Consider the following 23161-nt stretch of genomic DNA (forward strand, 5'->3'; position numbering starts at 1 on the left):
AGTAAACAGCCGGCATCTCCGCGGCCGGTCCCACACGACAAACAGGCAAGCTTCCCACGCTCGAGCCCGGGCCCCGCGCTTCAACCCACGACCCCCCGCAGGCTTCCCACGCTCGAGCCCGGGCCCCGCGCTTCAACCCACGACCCCCCGCAGGCTTCCCACGCTCGAGCCCGGGCCCCGCGCTTCAACCCACGACCCCCGCAGGCTTCCCACGCTCGAGCCCGGGCCCCGCGCTTCAACCCACGACCCCCGCAGGCTTCCCACGCTCGAGCCCGGGCCCCGCGCTTCAACCCACGACCCCCCGCAGGCTTCCCACGCTCGAGCCCGGGCCCCGCGCTTCAACCCGCGACCCCCGCAGGCTTCCCACGCTCGAGCCCGGGCCCCGCGCTTCAACCCACGACCCCCGCAGGCTTCCCACGCTCGAGCCCGGGCCCCGCGCTTCAACCCACGACCCCCCGCAGGCTTCCCACGCTCGAGCCCGGGCCCCGCGCTTCAACCCACGACCCCCCGCAGGCTTCCCACGCTCGAGCCCGGGCCCCGCGCTTCAACCCACGACCCCCCGCAGGCTTCCCACGCTCGAGCCCGGGCCCCGCGCTTCAACCCACGACCCCCCGCAGGCTTCCCACGCTCGAGCCCGGGCCCCGCGCTTCAACCCGCGACCCCCGCAGGCTTCCCACGCTCGAGCCCGGGCCCCGCGCTTCAACCCGCGACCCCCGCAGGCTTCCGACGCTCGAGCCCGGGCCCCGCGCTTCAACCCGCGACCCCCGCAGGCTTCCGATGCTCGAGCCCGGGCCCCGCGCTTCAACCCACGCCCTGGCCCTCAACAGCAGCGCAGGCCTCTCCGTCACGGCCCAGCCGCTGACCAATGGGACTGAGAATCGGCCGGAGGGGCAGAGCGACGCCGTCCCCGACCGGCCAGCCATCCTCCCTCCTGGCCTCCACGCTCCGTCCGGGGTGAGGCCTTCCACTCTGCTGAACGAGCCTCACGGTCACGGCGATGACAGCTACGAGCTTGGGGAACATCGCACGCATCAGGCATCGTGTGGAGTGACTCACACGTTGAATCCCGGCGGCAATCACGTGACACAGATGCAGAACGGTTACCCCCACCACGCAGACCAGGAAACTCGGGTCTAGGAGCCCGACGCTGGCCAGTCTCAGGACGATGCCCCCGGCCAGAGCCCCATCCCTGCCCTCCCCGAGCCTCACACCCCACGGGTCACGCAGGGCCCTCAGAACTGTCTTCACAGCCTCCCCGAGCCTCACGCCCCACAGGTCACGCAGGGTCTTCACAGGTCACGGCCACACAGGAGCACGTCTCACATGGGCGGAAGCACAGAGGGGAGCGGGGCTGCGTCCACGGACCGCGCACACACGAGCAGTTTCCCGTCTCAGAGCTGCCCGGCATGCTCGCTGGAAAATAGTTAAGACAGCCCCCCGTGAGGTAACACGCTTGGGCTCTGTCTGTGATGACAAGATGTCAGACACAAGGCCAAGGTCTCTCCCGGGGGACATCGCAGGCATCACCCCACCATCCTTGCCCCCCATCCTCCCAAAACGGGCACATTGCTCCCGCCTGAGCCTTTAACAGGACACGGCCTGGCCGCTGGCCCCAGCCTCCCGTCAAACCTCAAGTGGACATTCGGAGGGCCTAGGGCACAGGCTGCCCCTCCCCAGCCTCTGGGCAAGGCAGCTCGGCCATCCCATATCCCTTCTCCCCATATTCAAGGCCCCCACAGGTCCCCCTTGGTCCTCCAGACTTGCCCATTTTCCTAGGAGGGAACCCACTCTGTGTAACAGATTCATCTCCCCACACTGGAAGCAGCTTCAGGCGGAGGCTAGCCCAGCTCCTCTACGGCTGGGGAACGTCATTCCTATAGGGCTGAGGCTAGCCCGGCTCCTGTGCGGCTATGGAACGTCACTCCTACAGGGCTGAGGCTAGCCTGGCTCCTCTACGGCTGTGGAATGTCATTCCTATGGGGCTGAGGCTAGCCCAGCTCCTGTGAGGCTATGGAATGTCACTCCTACAGGGCAGAGGCTAGCCCCGTGCTCTTGCAAGCAGCTGCCAGACGGACTTGCTGAGTGTGCACACAGGGGCCATGGACGTGTCAGGAGCACAGGGACTAACGGAGATCCATAGATTCATTTGTTTATTGACTAAAACAAACTGGGAAAATCACTATGTTAAGCCACTCTCCACCACTGGACTCAGCCTGTGCCGTGAGAAGTGATCACAGTTCTGAAACACTCCAGGATTTAAGCATTTTCAAAACTGGAGACAGGACTCCCACGTGGTCAGCATCCTGGGGGCCGAGAATCCTTAGCGCCCAGCAGTGTCCACATCCAGGGCGCCGGCACCTCTGGAGAGACCGCGTCTCTGCAGAGATTGGCTTGCAGTGACTTCTAATAAAACAGATTTTCTCTGCTCTCACTGTGGAATGGTCAGGAGGAGAGTTTCTGCTTATCCTTTAGCTCCTATCCTCTCACAGACACAGAATGTGCACAGAGGTTGACTCCACCGTGTAACTAAGCAGCATCATGTACAATGTCTTATCACTCCAGAGTAATTTCACTTTAAATTATTTGGTGAGGGGCAGAAATCCTGCGAGGAAGCCCGAGACCTCCCGAGGGGTCCAGGAACCAGAGAAATCCAGGTTTCCCCGGAAACCACAACTCTCCAAGGCTTCTTCACCTTTTGGGAAATTTCCATAAGATTTCCTACACAGCAGGCTGTGGGAAGAAGGGGAATGTGGCCGTTCAAGCACTCGAGTCTGTTTCTCGGCACACAATGCTCCGTCAGCAGAGACTGGACCCTGGTCCTGCCAGGGCCCCGCTCTGTGCTGGGTAAAGCCCAGGCCTGCACTCACCCCTCAAAGCAGCCTGACCAAGAAGAGAGTGTCTGAACCCCACCACTGTGCCGGGCGCCTGCCCACCCCAGCCAGCCCTTCGAGGGCTCACACCAGCCCCAGAGCTGAATGAAGGGGTGGGAAAGAGGCCCAGCGGCCTGTGCTCAGCACCACCCGAGTTCTCCAGGACTGTGAGGGGAAGCGCCTGGGCCCCGGCACCGGGGGACTTGAACATAGGCCCTCCGTCCCGGGCCCTTCCCTGCAGTGAAATGGGACACAGCACCTGGTCAAGCAGCCCAGGGCCAGAGGCCCCTGAAACCCTGGACCCCAGCTGAGGCCTGGCCCAAAAGCCAAGATGGCACAGCGAGCCCCAGGGACAGGCCCTCCCCGGTGCCAGATTTCCCATCTGGCCTATTTTAAACACAGCTTCACTCTGGCCACTCCACGTGGCTGGGCTGCTGGCAAGATCAAGCAATCTGCACCCCCAAGCTCTCATCTCAGGCTGGGACCCCCCCTTTCAGTTAAGCAGGACAACTCTGGAGCTCACTCAACCTTCCTCTGCCTCAGTTTCCCCATCCACAGGAACCAGGCTGCGTGACCCTCTGGCAGGCTGTAACTGAGTGGTAACTGAGGTCTGCACCCAGCGGGAACAGAGCGGAGCTCCCTTTCCCACACCCAGCAACCCACGCGGGGATCCTGGACGAGGAGGTTCAACTCCTTGGTGGAGCAGTGCCCGGCTCCAGTCCTATGTGCAGATGGGCTGCAGGAGAGAGGCTGGAGCCCGGGATTCAGGCTCCGAAGGGCCCCCCATGGTGATCTGGCCCAGAGTCCCCTGCGGCAGCCCCAGGGGCACATCATCTGCTAGTTCGGGCCATTTCTGCAGCTCACACTCCCTTTGGGAGGTCTGGGAGAGGTGGCCCAGCACCCCGCCCCGACCAGGCAGACAGCAGGTCTGACGCCCTTCTGACTCAGAGAAGGCCCTGTCTCCAGAGCCTCTGGGAAAGCACCCAGGCAGTGCGAGCAGAGGCCACGGCTCCCACAGAGGAGCAACAGTGGATGAAGTCCCTCTCTAACTCAGTGCTGGACGTCCCCACCTCCCCAGAGCGGGGGCAGCAGGGGCCTGGCCTGACGCCCACCAAGCCCTGGGGCCATGGGGCAGCAGCCACCGCCCTCTCTACCCCAGACAGTGGCCACCCCGGGTCCAACAGGGATGCCCAGAGAGGTTCTCACAACTTGACCTCTCCGAAGCCAGACACTGGTGGCAATAGGCAAAAGGCAGGTGGGCCTGGGGACCTGTATTCAGCCACAGCTGGGTGCGGCAGCACAAGGAGCCCTGGCCTTCCCCCCACTCCCGGCTGCCCCAGGCCCAACTGAGCTCCATCTCCGTTTAGCTGATGAACAAACAGACCAAATGCTGCCTAACGCGCCACACGGGCCAGTCCATGCCGGGCCAGAGGACACGGGGCCATCAGGCCTCCCAAGTGGAGGTCGGGGCTGCACTCCAAGGATGGGCTGGGCCATGGGGACAGCAGCGAACACCACACCAGGGGTCTGGGAGCCGGGCGGTGAGCTGCAGCAGCAGTGCTGAGCCACGTCCCCTTTCACAGAGGGCACTGGGCCGGCCTGGAAGAGTGTGATGCCCCCCAGCAGTGGTGTTCACAAAGCCCTGGGTTGAGAAGCAGCTGTGCCGATGTTACCGACGGAAAACTGAGGTTTGCAGAGGTTCTGAGACCAGCCCCCAGTGTCCAACCCGAGGCAGGACCAGAAACCCTGCTCTCCAGCCCTGCCCCTTAGAAAAATCCCCCTCCCAAAGGGGCCGCCTCCCTGAGTCCAAGCCACCCCTGCCCACAGCAAAGGAGCTGAGGAGAGCCTGGGAGCTGGGGGCTCAGGGAGGTTCAGGGAGGTTCAGGGAGCTCCGTGTCCACAGCAAAGGAGCTGAGGAGAGGCCTAGTGCAGGCTGGAAGGCGGGGCTGTTCAGACGTTGAGGGTCTCGCCTGAAGCCCCCGCATGCTGCTGCTCTATCTTAGAGGGGGCCCGTCCGGACTGGGGGTGGTCAGGAAGAGACGGCTCAGACCCCACATGTGCAAGCGTCCCCATGCTTTGCCCCAGTTCTGGACTGCTGCTCTCAGGAGGCAGACACAGGAAGGAGAGACAGAGGGGCTGACCCACGCAGGCCCAGGCAGGGGGCGGCCATGCGGAGAGCTGCTGACCCAACGGGAAACCTCAGGAACAGCCACGCTGGGCCCTTGGATCATGGACTCAAAGCAGAACAAACCCTGGGTCAGACGCAGAGCGGGGCGCTGGCCAGGCTGTCAGGGCAGGAGGGCTGTGGGGGTGGGTTCTATCCTGCCCTCCTCTGGGGAGTCACCTTGGGCAGGGACCTGGCTGACCAGTACCGGCCCACCAAGAGCCCCTTTGGCCCCCAGCCAGGTGAGGGCCATCAGGGGAGGCCATTCCTGAGAACACAGAAGCTCATCTGGGGATTCGGGAATGAACCCTGGACTGGAAAAGCCAGACTCACCTCCTGGGGGCCACAGGGCTTCCAGGACCCAGGAGGTCGGAGAAGCTTCTGCTTGGGGAGTACCAGGCTGGGTGCCCAGGGGCCCTCCACGGAGACACCCTCCCTGTAAGCGGCCTGGCATTTCCCTCTGGGATCTTCTCCCTACCCCAGAACCCTCCCATATCACAGTCCACGGAGGGTCTGCTGAGGGCACACTCAAGGCCACACGCAGGCTGGGGCACATTCGTGGGGCACATTCGTGGGGCACACACCCCTCTCGGGCCAGGTGGGCGCCCGACCAGCTTGTGACCAGTCTGCCCCTCACTCCCATCCCAAAATGCCTCTCACACAAAATGGCCGGTCCCGGAGCTCAGCGGGTCCCTTGTTCAGCTGGGATGGGAGAGCAAGCGCCCTGGCGCGGGGAGGCTGTGCACACCGGCCGCACAGGCCGCACACGCAGCGGGCCGTGCAATTCCACATGCGAACACCCAGGTGCACACGGACGCAGGCTTCGGCCGCCCCCCGCCAGCCCTGCCCCAGGAGGCAGCCGTGCCCTGAGCCTCGCCCGGGAAGAGGGGACAGCCCCTTCCAGGCCCAGGGCTGGGGGTCCCAGGTCTGCCGCAGCCCCTCCCCCGGGCCTCGCTCTGCCAAGGAGGGGTCCTGAGCCCGGGATGTGCACGGGGGCGGCCGGCGGCTGCAGAGATGGGACAGCGCAGGAGCTGAGGGGGTTCGCGGGGCCAGGGAGGGGCGTCGGCGCCGAGGGGGCAGGACAGACAGCTGCGCTCAGCCCGGGCTGGGGTGGGGGGGTCATGGGAGGGCCCCTCCCCCATCTCAGGAACCCAAAAGCTCACCCTAGTCTGAGGGAGAGCGGCTCGGGAGGATGGCGGAGGACAGGCCAGACCCTTCCCCCCCGCCCCCGCTTGGTCGGGCGGCCCCAGCCCCGCGGGTCCCCGAGAGTCCCGGAGAGTCCAGACCCAGCGCTGCCGCCCTCCCTCCCCGGCCGGCCCTTTGTTCGGCGCAGAGGCCGCGGGGAGGGGCCTCCCAGGCTGAGGAGGGGGCTGGGGCGGCCGCACGTCTCTGTCCTGCGGGCCTGGAGCCCCCACCCCGACCTGAGCGGCCCCGACCCCGGAATCCTTCCTGCCCGCGCGCTGCACTATCGCTCTCCGGTCTCGGCCCAGCACTCCCGCCGGGGAGCGCCGGCCCCGGACCCAGACCCAGGGGCAGGGAGCCAAACCCGCCGCAGCCAGCCTGGCCGGGGTCGCCGATGGGGTCGCCGATGGGGGTCGCCATGGGGGTCGCCACGGGGGCCCCGCCGGCCACTCACACGTAGGCGTGGTAGATGAACGCCCAGCCGCGCGGCCGCTCCAGCACGTTGTAGAGGAAATTCTGCAGCTTGCGGTAGAAGGCGTTGCGCTTGGGGGGCTTCCCGGCGCCCGCGCCGCCCGCGCGAGGTTTGCTGAGGATGCTGCCGCGCTTGGGGGCCTCGGAGCCGGCGATCAGCAGCGCCCCGTCCCTTGTGGAGTCGGGCGCGCCGGGGTCCAGCCCCACGAAGCCCACCTTCAGCTTCTTCTCCCCGCTCGGGCCGGGGTATACGCCGCCGTTGCGCGACTTCTGCACCATGGTGCCGGGCGGGAGGCGCCCCGGGTCGGGCTCAGGCTCAGCGGGGGCGGAGCGCGGGGGGCGGCGCGGGCCCCAGCCCAGGCCCCCCGGCCGGGAGCCGCATGGCCGAGGCGGCGGTTCCGCACTCCTGCCGGGCTTGGGCCGCGCGCGGAGACGCTGCGGCCACCTCGCTCCGCGCGCACCTCGGCGCCTGGCCCGCGGCCGCGCCGGCTCCGCCCGCCGCCTCGCCCAGCCCCGCGTTAACCCCCGCGACGCCAGTCGAAGGAGAGGGGAGGAGAAGAGAGGGAGGGGAAGGGAGGGGAGAGGGAGGGACGGGGAGGGGAGGGGAGAGGGAGGGACGGGGAGGGGAGGGGAGGGGGGAAGGACAGGAGAGGGGAGGAGAGAAGAGGGAAGGGGAGGAGAGGGGAGGGGAGGGAGAGGGGAGGGGAGGGGAGGGAGAGGGGACGGGGAGAGGGGAGGGGAGGGGGAGGGGAGGAGAGGGGAGTGGGAGGGGAGGAGAGTGGCCGGGACGGGGAGAGGGGAGACAGGAGTGGAGGGGGGAGACAGGAGTGGAGGGGGAGGGGAGGGGGAGAGGAGGGGGAGTGGGGGAGGGGAGTGGGGGAGGGGGAGGGCAGGGGGAGAGGAGGGGGAGGCGGAAGGGACCAAGGCCCGCGGGACCAGGGCTCTGGGCTGAGCCTGCCCAATCCCCCGGCCATGTGCACACTGACCCTGCAGTCACCTTTGAGTGCGGTAGTACTAACCAAGTGGACCTGCCTGGTGGCCCCAGCACTCCTGGGGTCCCAGAGCGGTGCCCAGCCGCCTGAGCAGGACTGGAGTCTTCTCAGCTGGGCCCTGGGAGTGGACGCCTCCGGGAAGGGATGGGGGTAGGGGCTCTCCCCAAGACTCTGTTAGGGCTCAGCCCATGGTGACCTCATGCTCTCGGTGTCAGGGTTGCCCAGGCAGTAGGACCCCCTAGACCCCAGGGTGTGTGCAGGGAGGGTCTGTGGAGGCTGGAGGCGCCCTGCAAGGAAAGCAGCCCAGGGGAAAGGGGGTGGCCACAGAGGCCGGGAGGCAAGAAGAGGAGCAAGGGCCATGGGGTGGGGGATGGGAGAGAGTCACTCCTAGAGGGCCTTGAAGCCCCCCAAGGGGCCTGGACTTAGTTATGCAGACCCCAGAAGGGGCCTGTGGCAGGGGCAGGGACTGGAGGGTGGCCCCAGGGCAGCAGACAGGCCAGCAGGAAGCCCAGTGCCACACCTCGGGACAAAGGAGGCAGATCTGTGCCTCCTGGGCACAGATGGGATGGTGTTTCCTTGGGGGCAAGTGCGCGGAGGTGGCCTCCCCCCTGCCGGCAGCCATGTGTCCTGGGAGGGGTCCCTCTGGAGCTGCTGCTGGGAGACCAAGGGACCCCTGCGGCTCAGTGCTGCCCGCCCCGTGAGGTGCCCCGCCACTGGGCCTTCCTCTGCACATCCAGGAGGGGTGTCATCTTCGAGTGCGTCTCTGACTACATCCAGCCTGTTTGCGCGTTCGCCTGGCACCATGGGTTCTACCCAGAGAAAGGCCCTCTGCTGAATCGCTGGCGCCGTCCTCGCAGGTGACCTGCTCATAAAACAGCCCTAACCCTGGTGCAGGGTGAGCTCTTGAGTTGTGTTTGCCCTTTGGTTTCCAGAGCTAGTGGCCACGGGGCCTGTTTTTGTTGTTGTTTTGTTTTTAACTAGGCTGAATACAGAAAGGTCGGTGCAGGCAGAATGCTAACCTGTACGTTATCCAGGACGTTGGGGATAGACGGCAACTTACACAAGCTTGTGCACATCCAGGGGCACGTTCTGGATCCCCGCCTCCCTGCCTCTGTGCCCACGCATTGGCTGTGATTACCAGCATGAAGTGGGCTTGCCCCAAGCGGCTGCGGTTTCTCTCCATTGTTAAGGGAGGAGGCACCAGCCTGGTGCTTTCAGGGGAGGGAGAGGACTTCAGTATGCAGAAGGAAGAGAGCACCGCGGCATCTCCCTGCACACGCTGGCTGGTGCCGCTGGTCTTTCCCACTCACCAGAAGACCTGAGGGAGCAGCCGTAGCTCGAAATGTAAACCCTGCAGGGCTGGGGCCCCTCATCCTGTGGGGGGAAGCCCCAGACTATCCGGTGCCCCTCGGCAGTGCCCGGGCTATACGTGACCTCTCCTGGGGAAGCATCATCTCAGGTTTGATGTCAGAGCCCAGTGGGACCCAAGGTCAGGGCTGATCCACAGAGGATGAAGGAAAAGTGACCCCAGTTCCCGTTTGAGCAGATGCACCAGAGCTGAGATGGGAGCAAGGATTAAGGCGCTCTGGTGTCCAGGACATTGGGAGAGACAAACCTGTTCATCTTATTTTTCAGAAAAAAAAGGGGAAAACCCTGCTGAGGTCTTGGGGAGCCATCGGCTGGCTTCACAGCCTCCTGGGGGTGGCCGAGAGTGGCATCCCCCGTGGGGATGCCAGGCTGGAGGGGCCGGCTCGGGATGCAGGTGGAGCTTTGCACCCTGCAGCTCGCGGTTCTCCCGTCTACAAATGGCATTGGCTCCAGCAGCTTTGCCACACCTTGGAAGGTTCTGGAAAGCGAATCCTGCATCAAGGCTTGAAAATCTTTGCTTCCTCCTTTGTTTAGGATGTCCTTTCAAAGAGCTAGCTCATTAATCATTTATGTTTTTAATTTTGTGTCTTGCACACCCACGGGCTACATTGTCAGCAATCTGGTTACCCGCATGCCTGCCCCCTTTCCCCTCCTCTGCGCCCAGGCAAAGTGGGTCGTGAAAATGCCCAGTTGGGGTAAATTTCATCCAAGCAGGAGGAATTCCATTTATGTAAAAATAGATGGGAAAGGCGTTCAGGCTCAAGCAATCTTTGCCAAGACCGCATCGACAGGACTCCAGAGAGGATGAACAGAATTCAGACGTACGTGGTGCCCAGCTCCAGCGGAGGAGACAGTCAGTCTTCGCCCAGGCGGCCAGGGCGGCAGCGGATTCCACGCGGGCGCTGTCCCTTCAGCACCTCCAGCACCATCCTCTCCCCGGAACCTGCAAGCCCAGCCCCTTCTCTGGTCTCCTCCAGGCAAGTAACCTCAAGGCCTCCCCAGTGTCCCACGTCACTGGGCTGCATTAAGCGACCAGAGAACATGAAGATTGTACTGCCAGAACTGGCTGCTCCTGCCGATCAAGGCCAGCTCATCTGTCCCCAAAGTCCTCTGGTGGGCTCCCTCCCCAGCAGAAAGCGAACCACAGGGGCTGTGACCGCCTACTGCCCGGGCTCCCCCGGGCTTCCTGAACTCTCCTTCTCCCTGGAGCCTTGCGCAGAGAGGGGCCCAGAGTCAATGGTTGTTGGAGGAAAAACTGAAGCACATCTGGGTCACTGCCAGGGAGAACCCACAGGGTAACCCTGCCCATATGGTGCAGGTCACAGAGCAGACTCGGTGCCCTCCAGAACCCACGCCTGTGCTCTCCCTCAGGTGCAGGTGCAGTCCTGCTGGGTCATGACTCCAGTCTCACAGGCTTGGCACTGGAATGGTGGGACCAAAAGTGAAAAACCGAGGCCAGGCCAGGCGGTTCATGCCTGTAAGCCCAGAGTTTTGGGAGGCTGAGGTGGGCAGACTGCTTAAGCCCAGGAGTTCGAGACCAGCCTGGGCAACATAGAAACCCTCTCTCTACAAAACTGCAAAAATTATCCAGGCTTGGTGGCCTGCCTGTGATCCTAGCTGCCCAGGAGGCTGAGGTGGGAGGCTCACTTGAGCCCAGGAGTTGGAGGCTACAGTGAGCTGTGATTACACCACTGCACTCCAGCCTGGGCAACAGAGCAAGACCCTGTCTCAAAAAAAAAAAAAAAGAAAGAAAAAAGAAAAGAAGAAAGAAAGAAAAAATTAATTAATTAAAAACAAAAATGAGGGCCAGGAGCGGTGGCTCATGCCTGTAATCCCAACACTTTGGGAGTCTGAGGTGGGTGGATCATCTGAGGTCAGGAGTTCGAGACCAGCCTGGCCAACATGGTAAAACCCCGTCTCTACTAAAAACACAAAAATTAGCCAGGCATGGTGGCAGGCACTTGTAATCCCAGCTACTCGGAAGGCTGAGGCAGGAGAATCACTCGAACCCGGCAGGTGGAGGCTGCAGTGAGCCGAAATCATGCCACTGCACTCTAGCCTGGGCGACAAGAGCAAGACTCTGTCTCAAAAAAAAACAAAACAGGCTGGGTACAGTGGCTCATGCCTGTAATCCCAGAACTTTGGGAGGCCGAGGCAGGTGGATCGCCTGAGGTCGAGAGTTCGGGACCAGCCTGACCAACATGGAGAAACCCCGTCTCTACTAAAAATACAAAATTAGCCGGGCATGGTGGCGCTCGCCTGTAATCCCAGCTACTCGGGAGGCTGGGATAGGAGACTCACTTGAACCCGGGAGGTGGAGTTTACAGTGAACCAAGATTGCATCATTGCACTCCAGCCCGGGCAATGGTGCGAGACTGCATCTTAACAACAAAAAACAACAACAAAAAAACAAAACAAACAAACGAACAAAAACCCCAGGAAACCAAGCATGGGTAGTGACTTGAGAGTCATATGAGCTTCCTCTGGCCGCCCTCCTGTGTGGGGCCGTCAGCAGCGGGATCGGGGAGGCGGGGGCTGCCACAGTGAGTTTGTGCAGGACGGCTACATGGTGCTGGTGGCCCCGGCGGGTTGTGGCCCCTGCTAGAACAGGCCAGATTTTATGCTCTTTTGACGCTGTGCTGTCATGGATGGGATCTGTGCCTGGGTGCTCAGCTTCACCTGCGTTCTGAGGGCCTCGGCACCAGTGACAATAGCCCATGCGGACGCTGGAAAGCAGGGCCTCCCAGGCCACCACCCCGTGCCTCCCAGTGGAAATGGAGGGAGCTGCTTCCCCGTCACTGCGCCTTCAGAAAAACAGACGACCCCACAGAGGCCTGGAGGAGGAACAACATTTAATTTGGGGAAATGAGATGAGGAGAGACAGGTTCTCAGTCATCTCACCTGGGCCCGTGCCTCCCGGTGGAAACGGAGGGAGCTGCTTCCCCGTCACTGCGCCTTCAGAAAAACAGACGACCCCACAGAGGCCTGGAGGAGGAACAACATTTAATTTGGGGAAATGAGATGAGGAGAGACAGGTTCTCAATCATCTCACCTGGGCCAGAGCTGCTGCGGGTTTAACCCTGTAATTTGGGCGACAGGAAGTGCCTCCCCAGACAGGAAGGCCCAGCACCCCCAAAGGAATTTTACATTATTAGGAGGAGGAAGGGCTGTATTTATCCGCTTGTGGGGGAGCAGGGGAGTGAGGAAAAGATTTAAGATATGAAAGCATTGATTTTTTTTAACATCTTACACTAAAGTCAATAAAAATTTAATTTACAGTTTTTTCTAAAGGACCAAGGCTCTCAATAAGCTTCCCTAGCCCCTGGCAAGCCGGCTAATTGCATGAGGGAGTTGACTTGTACTTCCCAGCCACCAATAATACCGTCAATTGAGGAGCCCGTGGTCAGCTGTGACGGCTGGGGAGCTACGGTGGCTCCGGAGGCATCCGGAAAGGGCAGAAATCCACCTGTAGCTCTGGGACCTCAAGGGAACTCTCTGCTTGATGCTGTGCCGTGGCATCCCCAAACCCCATATGTTGTCATCTCTGGTCCACAGGTGTCACAGGTGGCCTCCCACACGCCCCCTCCTACGCCTTCAGGCAAATGGAGAAGCTGTGGCAATCGTCCCCGTTCTGTGGCAGATATATCGTGAGGAACGCAGGAGCCACGCTCACTCGTGGGAGAGACCAGGCCCCACCATGGATCTACGCATCCAGACTCCCTGGCACCTCGATGCTACCCAAATGCTTTCCTCATCAAGGCCTCCTCGCTCCTGAGACCTGGCCCTGCCACACGCTCCAAGACCACCGACCCCTCTGCCCCCGTCCTCCCTTCCTGGGCACACGGCCACCCCCACATCCCTGAGCAGGCAAGGAGCTCTTGCATTTGCTGTCTCCTCTGCTCACCAGGATGGCAGACACTGCGTCTTCTCAGGGAGGCCCTGACGTGGGGACCCCTCCCCACCTTCTCTGGAGCTGGTTCTCATCCCGATGGGAAACTGTTTTGCCTGGCGCTGCTGCCCCACTGCACAGAGCGCACAAGGTGTGGGGGGAGGGGTGGGCACAGACACTCACAGCCCCACCTAGCCCAAGGAAGGTGCATGTCAACCTGTCAGATGACAGATGGCCACTTTGACCTGGGGCTGGACGTCGGTCGCTGGAGCCCCCAGCCAGATGTGGCCTCAGTCACAGGCCTGGGGCTTGTGTGGCTCAGGGCTGCCGGGGAGACCCCAAGAGGACATGGGCAGCTGGAGCTCAGGACTAGCGGAGCGGCCAGACGTCCTGCCCATGCAGGCTGCATCTGTGCCCTGGCTGCCCGCCCACCGACGTCCTGCCCACGCTCACCAGGGCCTTGCTTGGCCAGATGTCCAGTAGGCTTTGGGCGGGGCCGTCCAGCCTTAGCAAGGCCCATGGACTGTCACAGCCCTCCCCACCCCACATCCAGGACAAGGTCACCTAGCGCCATACCAGGTGGATGGTTCAGAAGGGCTGGGTTCTCCAAGCTGCACACCAGGGGCTGCACAGAGCTGAAGTCCGGCCAGTCCCAAGGCTCCCAGGGCGGCCCGCTGCCCCACACTCTCCGGCAAACACGAAGGCGTCACCCTCGGCACCCAGCAGGATCTGCCTCAGCCCTTGCAGAGGGCGGCGCTGGTGTGGGCTGCAGAGAGTATGGCCCGCAGGCAGCCGCCATGGGCCTGCCTGAGCTGAGTGGCTTTCAGCAGACCAGGCGGCCACTCAGGCCTGCGTGGACTGGATGTGTCCCCAGAATCCACATGCTGAAACCCTCACTCCAGTGTGATGGTGTTAGGAGAGGGGGCCTTTGGGGGTGACTGGGTCAGGAGGGTGGAGCCCTCGGAAGAGGACCAGCACCCTCAGGGGAAGAGACACGGGCGCTGGGTCCCCTTCTCTGCTTCGTGCCATGTGGGGACATGGGAAGGCATCGTCTGCAAGCCAGGAAGCCGGCCCTCACAGAACCGAGTCTGCCCGCTCCTTGATCTTGACCTCTGGCTTCCAGAACTGTGAGAAATAAATTTTTGTTGTTTAAGGCCCCAAGTCAAAGTTACTCTGTTGTAGTTGCCCAAGTGAGACAGAACCTCATGCTACTCAGACAAGTGGAGAGAGTCGGCCGCCACCCCACGGGAGCGAGACAGCGAGAGCCTCATTCTGAGAGGGCGTTGGGAGGAGGGCAGGAAGGTGCCCAGGTGAGTCAATTTCCCGGCTTGGACACGCCCCTCTTCCCTGGTCTCACACAGGAAGGTGCCCAGGTGAGTCCAGTTCCCGGCTCGGACACGCCCCTCTTCCCTGGTCTCACACAGGAAGGTGCCCAGGTGAGTCCAGTTCCCGGCTCAGACACGCCCCTCTTCCCTGGTCTCTCTCGGGAAGGTGCCCAGGTGAGTCCAGTTCCCGGCTCAGACACGCCCCTCTTTCCTGGTCTCTCTCGGGAAGGTGCCCAGGTGAGTCTAGTTCCCGGCTCGGACACGCCCCTCTTCCCTGGTCTCTCTCGGGAAGGTGCCCAGGTGAGTCCAGTTCCCGGCTCGGACACGCCCCTCTTCCCTGGTCTCGCGCGGGAAGTTGCCCAGGTGAGTCCAATTCCCGGCTTGGACACGCCCCTCTTCCCTGGTCTCTCTCGGGAAGGTGCCCAGGTGAGTCCAGTTCCCGGCTCAGACACGCCCCTCTTCCCTGGTCTCTCTCGGGAAGGTGCCCAGGTGAGTCCAGTTCCCGGCTCGGACACGCCCCTCTTCCCTGGTCTCGCTCGGGAAGTTGCCCAGGTGAGTTCAGTTCCCGGCTCGGACACGCCCCTCTTCCCTGGTCTCGCGCGGGAAGTTGCCCAGGTGAGTTCAGTTCCCGGCTCGGACACGCCCCTCTTCCCTGGTCTGGCGCAGGAAGTTGCCCAGGTGAGTCCAGTTCCCGGCTCGGACACGCCCCTCTTCCCTGGTCTCTCACAGATCCTCCCACTGGTTGAATTGAAGAGAGCATGATGTGTCCATCCTTGCGGCTCGGACGAGCTGGCCCCATCCTGGAGACCAGCCTTTTGCTTAATCACACTTCCTGGCATCCCACCTACAGAGATGAAATCCATTTAGGTCAATTGCTCTCACCCAGGGGTTTTGTTCCCAAGGGAGCATCTAGAGAGTCTGGAGACAGTTTTGGTCGTCACAGCAGAGGGGCAGATGGTATGGCATCCAGTGGGTGGAGGCCAGGGGGGTGGGGGGGCACCAAGCACCCTGCAGGGCACAGGGCAGCCCCCACAGAGCACAGCGTCATCCAGCCCAAATGCCAGTCATGCTGACATTGAGAAAACATGGTGTAAGGCCAGTCACGGTGGCTCACACCTGTAATCCCAGCACTTTGGGAGGCTGAGGTGGGCAAATCACAAGGTCAGGAGTTCGAGACCAGCCTGGCCAACATAATGAAACCCCGTCTCTACTAAAAATACAATAAATTAGCTGGGCATGGTGGTGGGCGCCTGTAATCCCAGCTACTCGGGAGACTGAGGCAGAAGAATCGCCTGAACCCAGAAGGCAGAAGTTGCAGTGAGCCAAGATCGCGCCACTGCACAGCCAGGGCGACGGTGCAAGACTCCGTCTCAAAAAAAAAAAGAAAACATGGTGTAAGTTAACAATGTCCTTTCTTAAAATGCAAATAGGACGGGTGAGGTAGCTCACACCTGTAATCCCAGCACTTCAGGAGGTCAAGGTAGGTGGATCACCTGAGGTCAGGAGTTGGAGACCAGCCTGGCCAACATGGCAAAAACCTGTCTCTACTAAAAATACAAAAATTAGCCGGGCGTGGTGGTGGGCACCTATTATCCCAGCTACTCGGGAGGCTGAGGCAGGAGGATGGCTTGAACCCTGGGAGCGGAGATTGCAGTGAGCTGAGATTGTGCCATTGCACTCCAGCCTGGCGACAAGAGCGAGACTCCGTCTCAAAAAAATAAAAATAAAAATAAATAAAAGCAAATAGTTCTGGTATGTTAGCCATTCACATTTTAGCATGAAACAGCATAAATAAATGGACTTCCTCCCAAGAGTTCCTGAATATGTAAGCCAAGGGCTGAGAATCTTCATGAGAAAGGAGCCAGGAGTCCGGGCACCGGGTGGAGGAGCACCCAAGGAGTGAGGTTGGGTCGGGGCAGCAGTGGAGTTCAGCAAAGGAACCCTGGGCGTTCTGCATTGCTGCTTCCTAGCCTGATGGAAAAATGCTGCTTTTACATCATCGCAGGACACTGGAGCCATTGCTGTGTTTCACGCACTGTGAGCTTAGTTTGCGTGGCTCTGGGCAGCTGCAGGATCTCTCCGCACCTCCCCCTCTTTACCCGTGATGTGGGGGTGCTGACCGTAGAGAGACGATTGCGGTGATGGAGGAAGGGCACAAGGTTTGCAAAGAGTCTCCAGCGGTGGCAGGAGGAGGCGTCACGTGAGCGGGAAGGTGAAGATGCTGAGTCAGCTCCTGGCTGCCCCATGGGTACCGCACCCCGCTGTGTGCCACCCGCCTCACACCCAAGATGAAGGCCTGGGTGCCGGGAGATGCAGAGTAAAGACAGGGCAGTGGGAGGCAGTTAAGGCCCCTAAAGTGCCAGAAACCCCCACCCCTGGAGGCAGCCACAGCCTCTGGGGAGGGCGGGGCCACAGGGACCCTTTTATACTTAAAGGTTCCTCCCCGCACCCTGAAGGGTAAAAGGTTTACAGAGACTAGGAAATGGAGAGAGGAGATCTTACAGCCTCCCACTGTGGGACTCAGTGGATTTCTCCTTCCCCCTCGCCCGTTCCCTCCAACTGCCCAGTTCAGCACCGCCCCCTCCCCCCAGGCAGCTGAGCCCTGGAACCCCACAGCTGGCAGCTCGCTTGGCCTGACCTGGCTTCAGACAGTGGCTGGCAGGATCCTCATAGCCAGAGCCTGGGGCAGAACTGCCAGCCCATGACAGGCTGTGTGGCAGAGCCTGGGGCTCCTTCCCCCTACATGTTCAGGGAGTGGGCAGGGCAGGGGGCGTGGGTTTCTGCCCCTCCAACCCCTCCAGGCTGGTCCTGCCTGGGAGCTCTGCCTCCTGCCACACCCACGGCTCCAGTCCTGTCCCTGCAGGAGGCCCGCAGGCTCTTAGGAACTGCTGTCCTGCAGCAGGAGGCCTGCAACCAGGCCCCACGTCTGGGCAGGGGGTCCAGGGGCGACAGCTTCCTTCCTGCTCCCACCCCACACCATCCAGGGCCCGGACCCTCTCTCCCCTCCTCTGGGTGTTGGTGCCTCCTGCCCCTGCCTCGGAGCCCCCACAGACCAAGCCAGGGCCCTGATTTGGGGCCGCTGACCCCACCTGCATCTGCTCTCCATCCTGGAGCTGTTCTCAGCCTCACACATCCTCCTCAGGGTCTTCCCCACCTCCCCCAGCCGACCCCCAAAGTAAGATGCCAGAGCAGCATGAAGCCAGGAAATAAGCCAGACCCTGCAGCTCCTCCAAAGATCCCTGACGCTCCTGGTTGACCCTCTCACGGGGACGGGGCTTCTCTCCCCTCAGCAGAGCCAGGAGCTGCCTCAAGGCCCATGCACCTGCCAGTCCAGCCTGTCCCCCGGGGCTGCCTTCTCCCTCCCTGGCTTCCGGACAGGGACCGTTGCCCAGTGCTTCCTGAGTCCAGCCACCTGGTGGGCACCCCTAGAGACTCAGCCCTGACTCCAGGCGGCCAGCCGGCAGCACAGGTACAGCCGGATGCCCGACACACAGACATGCAGGCACAAATGAACAGACGCACGAGCACATACATCCTGACCGTTTCCAGGGGCTCCAGGACACCCCGCCAAGTTCTCCCCTGCACCCCACACAGCCACCTACAGGTATGCACAGCTCACCCAGGTCACACACACGCACCAGGGTATGGATGTAACCCTGTGCCTGCAGCCCCACTCCGGGACACACTAAGTCACCCACAAGGACAGTCATTCCCACAGTCACAGCACATGGGAAATCCCCGGGGTCCCATTGTGGAGGCCTGACCGGCTGCCGCAAAGCCCAGCCCCTTGGCAGGGAGCCCAGAAGCCGCTGCTCAAACCCAGGACTGCCAGGGGCACCCAGGCCCTTCCAGCCACGCTGGGAACCTGCAGTGGGGTGGGAAGGTCCTTCCCGCCTGGGTTACAGGAGGGCACCGGGAGCCCGGGAGAGACAAGGGCAAGGGACAGATGGCATTCGGCCACTCAGCAGGGCCCCACAGCCTCTCGAGGCCTCAGGAATTTTTCGGTGACGTGCAAAGTGCAGACCGAAGCCGCCAACAGGGCGTCTTGGTGGATCGTGTTTTAGATTATTCACCAACCCGGCCGGGCGCGGGGCCCACGCCTGTCATCCCGGCACCTGGGAGGCCGAGGCGGGCGGGTCACGAGATCAGGAGATCGAGACCATCCTGGCTAACACAGTGAAACTTCGTCTCTACCAAAGATACAAAACTTAGCCGGGCGTGGTGGCGGGCGCCTGTAGTCCCAGCTACTCGGGAGGCCGAGGCAGGAGAATGGCGTGAACCCGGGAGGCGGAGCCTGCAGTGAGCTGAGATCGCGCCACTGCACTCCAGCCTGGGCGACAGAGCGAGACTCAAAAAAAAAAAAATTATTCACCAACCCAAGTAGGGTGGAGCTCCTTCCGCCACCCATGCCCTCCCTGACTTCAGGACCTGCTCTGGGGCCTGAGCGGCCCCAGGACTGACCCTGAGTCCCAGTGGCCGCCAGTCAGAGCCACTCTCTGGGCCTTGGAGCCCCCTTCAGCCAGACAGCAGCCCAGGTGTCCAGCCAGCTGCAAGCATCCATCAACACCCCGCTGGGGCCCTGAGGCTGCACGGTCCCACCCTTGCAGGGCTCCAGGGCACTGTCTGGCTGTGGTCCCCTGCCCTCACCCCGGCCACCGCCCTCCAGCTGTCCTCAGGCTCCCCAAGCCAACACCCACGGAGCGTTCTGTCCTGACCCCAACCCCAGTGAGCTCTGCCCCTCCCCACCCCCCTACCCCCACCTGCTATGGGGAAAAACCCACCCTCCTCTGGGCCCCAGGGAGCAGCTAGAGCTCACACCTCCACTGCAGCCCCTGTTCAGGGAGCTGGAGAGGCAGCCGCAGAGGCCGTGTGAGGCCGTGGTTTCCTTTCATCCTGGCCCGACCCTCAGGGCAGGTGCCACACAACCCCCTTTCACCGATGGAGAAGGGGCACCGCGGCGTCTCTGGCCCCATTGCCCGGCCTCAGGTGCCAGAGCTGGGACCCCACCCCTCGCCTTCCCCACTGCTCCACCGCCTAAAGCCTCGGTTCACAAAGCACGGTCCAGGCCCCCCGGGGCTCCCGAGAACCTTCGAGAAAGCCCCAAGGTCAAAACCTGTTTTCACAATAATGCCAAGGCTTCTCTCTCCCGTCCTCGCTTGGACAGTGGAGTTCTCAGAGGCCGTAAGAGGTGTGACACTCCCCTGCTTTCTCGTGTCTTAAATATCCACACGTTTAGTTTCTAGCACACTAAACAGTGGCAGATGCAACCTCCCTGACATTTAACACTGTGCAAGGGTCCTAACACGAAAGCTCTGAGCATTACTGTCCTGGAGGCAACGCAGAGCTCTGCCCGGTGTCCCCCCAGCCCCCCTTCCTGATTAACGAGCACAGCTTGCTTCCCTGGGTCTCTCACCCGCCAGAAGCTCCTCCTGCCCTCGGTGGGTCTCTCACCTGCCAGAAGCTCCTCTGCCCTCGGTGTGGGTGGCACCAGAACTCCCCAGAGACCGAGGGCTGGGGACCCCAGGGTGGCTTTGGCCAAGCCCCTGCCCTCCCCAGAGCTGACAGTGGGCTGGACACAGGGTATCCCCTGTCCGGCATCCAGCAGGGCAATCCTGGCACCCTGTGTGTGCTGCCCCCACCCACGACGGACACCAGGAGCCCAGTCCCAGATCCTGGCCTCCTCCAGCCACTACTGGTCCCCACCCCACAGCCCCCCACCTGAGCACGAGGGGCGCAGCAAGGCCCGGAGCCCTGCCAAGCATCAGACCCAAGGACTTGGGCCTGCCTTCATTACCCCAGAAGGGGAGCCGAGGTCAGAGACCCTCCCTGGAGACCCACCCTCCAGGCTACCACGGCCAGGACTCTCATCTGCTGGGGACCCCAGTGGGAACAGGGAGTGCTCCCATCTCTTTGCCCTCCCTGTGCTCCTCCCCACCCCAGAAACACACCCACCTGGAGGGGGCACTGTGGCCCCAGCACAGACCATGGCAGGCAGGCTGGGCTTGCCCCCCACCAGCAGTGCCTGGGTGACCAAGGCTGCCAGAGTCATCCAGAGTTAGCAACTGCAACTGGGACATGGGGGTGAGGGGACCCCTGAGCACCTCAGGGACCACCCAAGGGGGATTCCTGCAACTCTAGCTGGGGGCTGTTTTTCACTTTTGTCCCATCTCAGGCTGGCAAATTTCTCCCGTTTGGCCCCAGTTCTAGCCAGGTCACGTGTGAAAGGACAACTTCCTTCCAGACAGGCCCTGCAGGTCCCACTAGGCCCCTCCCATCTATGTGGCCCCACAGAGGCCCAGGATGGGCCGGGGTCCATCAGGAACACCTGTGTCCTTGGGCAGGGCCACCAGGTAAAACACAGGACACCCAGTCAGATCAGAATTTTAGATAAATAAGGAGTACCATTTTTGTGTAAATATGCCCCAAATATTTTACACTAAACAATTATTTGATATATATCCAAAGTCCCGACGTGACTGGGTCCTGTATCCCCTCCTTGGAGGCCTCGTGGCTCTGATGTTCGTGGGTTCAAATCCTCCCCATCTGGGGCCGTGGGCTGCCAGCACCACCTGGGGGCCCAAACTCCCTGGTTGCTCCACTCTTCCTCCCATTCTACCTCCCTTTTGTGTGGATTTGAGGGACCCCACTTTGGGAATGGAGGGAGACACGAGCAGGCCCTCCAAGGGCGCCCCTAGACAGTGCCCCCATCACCACTGCCTGTCACCTGGGCTGCCTCGTTTCCGTCCTCACCTAGCACAGTGGGTCCAACATGCCCCAAGGGTATCAGGACCTCAACCCTGGAATCTGTGGCTGACTCCATGTGGCAGGAAAGGATCTTGAAGATTTGGTTGAGGATGTTGAGATGGGGGCAATCCCAGATTATCCCAGGTGGGCCCTAAGTGCAGTCACTCGCATCCTCATGAGAAGGGGATTTGACACAGAGGAGGAGAGAGCAGTGTGGCGACAGAGGCAGAGACTGGAGTGACGCAGCCACAAGCCAAGGGGTGTCGGCGGCCACGGCAAGGAGTGAAGCAGGGAACCGATTCTCCTGGGGCCTCCAGAGGAGCAGAGCCCCATCGACACCTTGATTTCGGCAGGGAGGCTGGTTTTGGCCTGACCCCAGGAGGCCTCGCCATTTGCCATCATTGGTCGCAGCATCCCTAAGAGACTAACGCACTATGAGGCCTTGCGATCAGCCTGCCTGCTCTGCGGAACCCTCCGAGTCAGGTACCCGGCTGCAGGCTGGGAGCTGGGGGCTGGGCGACAGAGAGGCCTGCCTCAGTGCTGTGTACAGGGTCAGGGAACCTGCCCACCCTCCACCCCACCCTCCCTGCATCCTCAGGGAACCTGCCCATCCTCCACCCTGACCTCACCTGCATCCTCAGGGAACCTGCCCACCCTCCACCCGACCCTGCTCCGCATCCTCAGGGAACCTGCCCACCCTTCCCCCCAACCCTCCTCTGCATCCTCAGGGAACCTGCCCATCCTCCACCCTGACCTCACCTGCATCCTCAGGGAACCTGCCCACCCTCCACCCTGACCTCACCTGCATCCTCAGGGAACCTGCCCACCCTCCACCCGACCCTCCTCCGCATCCTCAGGGAACCTGCCCATCCTCCACCCTGACCTCACCTGCATCCTCAGGCAACCTGCCCACCCTCCACCCAACCCTCCTCTTCATCCTCAGGGAACCTGCCCATCCTCCACCCGACCCTCCTCCGCATCCTCAGGGAACCTGCCCACCCTCCACCCGACCCTCCTCCGCATCCTCAGGGAGCCTGCCCATCCTCCACCCCACCCTCCTCCGCATCCTCAGGGAGCCTGCCCACCCTCCACCCCACCCTCCTCTGCATCCTCAGGGAGCCTGCCCACCCTCCACCCCACCCTCCTCTGCATCCTCAGGGAGCCTGCCCACCCTCCACCCCACCCTCCTCCGCATCCTCAGGGAACCTGCCCACCCTCCACCCCGACCCTCCTCCGCATCCTCAGGGAAGCTGCCCATCCTCCACCCCACCCTCCTCCGCATCCTCAGGGAACCTGCCCATCCTCCACCCCACCCTCCTCCGCATCCTCAGGGAAGCTGCCCATCCTCCACCCCACCCTCCTCCGCATCCTCAGGGAGCCTGCCCATCCTCCACCCCACCCTCCTCCGCATCCTCAGGGAGCCTGCCCACCCTCCACCCCACCCTCCTCTGCATCCTCAGGGAGCCTGCCCACCCTCCACCCCACCCTCCTCCGCATCCTCAGGGAGCCTGCCCACCCTCCACCCCACCCTCCTCCGCATCCTCAGGGAACCTGCCCACCCTCCACCCCACCCTCCTCCGCATCCTCAGGGAAGCTGCCCACCCTCCACCCTGACCCTCCTCTGCATCCTCAGGGAACCTGCTCACCCTCCACCCCGACGTTCACCTGCTGCAGCATGACTGGCTGTGGGCCGGGGCCGCTTTCCCAGAGCAGGGAGGGGTGGAAAGGAGCTGTCCTCCCCTCTCCCCACCCGTCCACTCTTCCCAGCCAAGGTCGGGGCAGGTTCTAGCCCAGAGAGACTAGGGAAGACCCAAAGCCCCCAGCCCACTGACTGAAGTCACCAGCCTCCTGGGTTCGGGGGCTGGAGTTCCTACAACCACGTACAGAGGGCCTGGACCTGGGAGCAGGATGGATAGGTACAGGCTGCAGCCACAGGTGACCGGCTTAGCAGGAGAGTGAGATCAGGCGTGCGGGCCAGGGGAAGAATGAGTGTGTGTGTGACAGTCACTCGCGGTGGAGGAGCCCTCAGCTCTCATGCGGCCCCCAGAGATCCCAAAACCCGCAGCCTGGTTCTGTGGATCTGAAGGCACCATTCTCTGCCCTGAGTAGCCATGGAGAAGCCCCTCACAGCCACCCAGGCCACCTGGCCTTCGGAT

The 23161-nt window shown here is 62.3% G+C and overlaps 1 protein-coding gene across 13 annotated transcripts in view; it reads right to left on the minus strand.

Annotated features, from left to right (window-relative positions):
• KCNQ2 (potassium voltage-gated channel subfamily Q member 2) overlaps positions 1–7167 on the minus strand; it is a 73604-nt gene extending 66437 nt beyond the window's left edge. For 6 of the 13 annotated variants that reach the window (XM_055104907.3, XM_055104903.3, XM_055104904.3 and 3 more), the window contains exon 1: positions 6671–7166. In XM_055104907.3, the coding sequence (XP_054960882.1) occupies positions 6671–6966 (296 nt within the window). In that variant the 5' untranslated portion in view covers positions 6967–7166. Of the gene's footprint in view, positions 1–863; positions 3387–6670 lie in introns of those variants that run through there. The other 7 variants (XM_055104909.3, XM_055104910.3, XM_055104908.3 and 4 more) reach the window with 3 other exon arrangements.
• Between the last annotated feature and the right edge of the window lie 15994 nt (positions 7168–23161).

The sequence above is a fragment of the Pan paniscus genome, chromosome 21 (assembly GCF_029289425.2).
Source record: "Pan paniscus chromosome 21, NHGRI_mPanPan1-v2.0_pri, whole genome shotgun sequence".
NCBI classification, from domain to species: domain Eukaryota; kingdom Metazoa; phylum Chordata; class Mammalia; order Primates; family Hominidae; genus Pan; species Pan paniscus.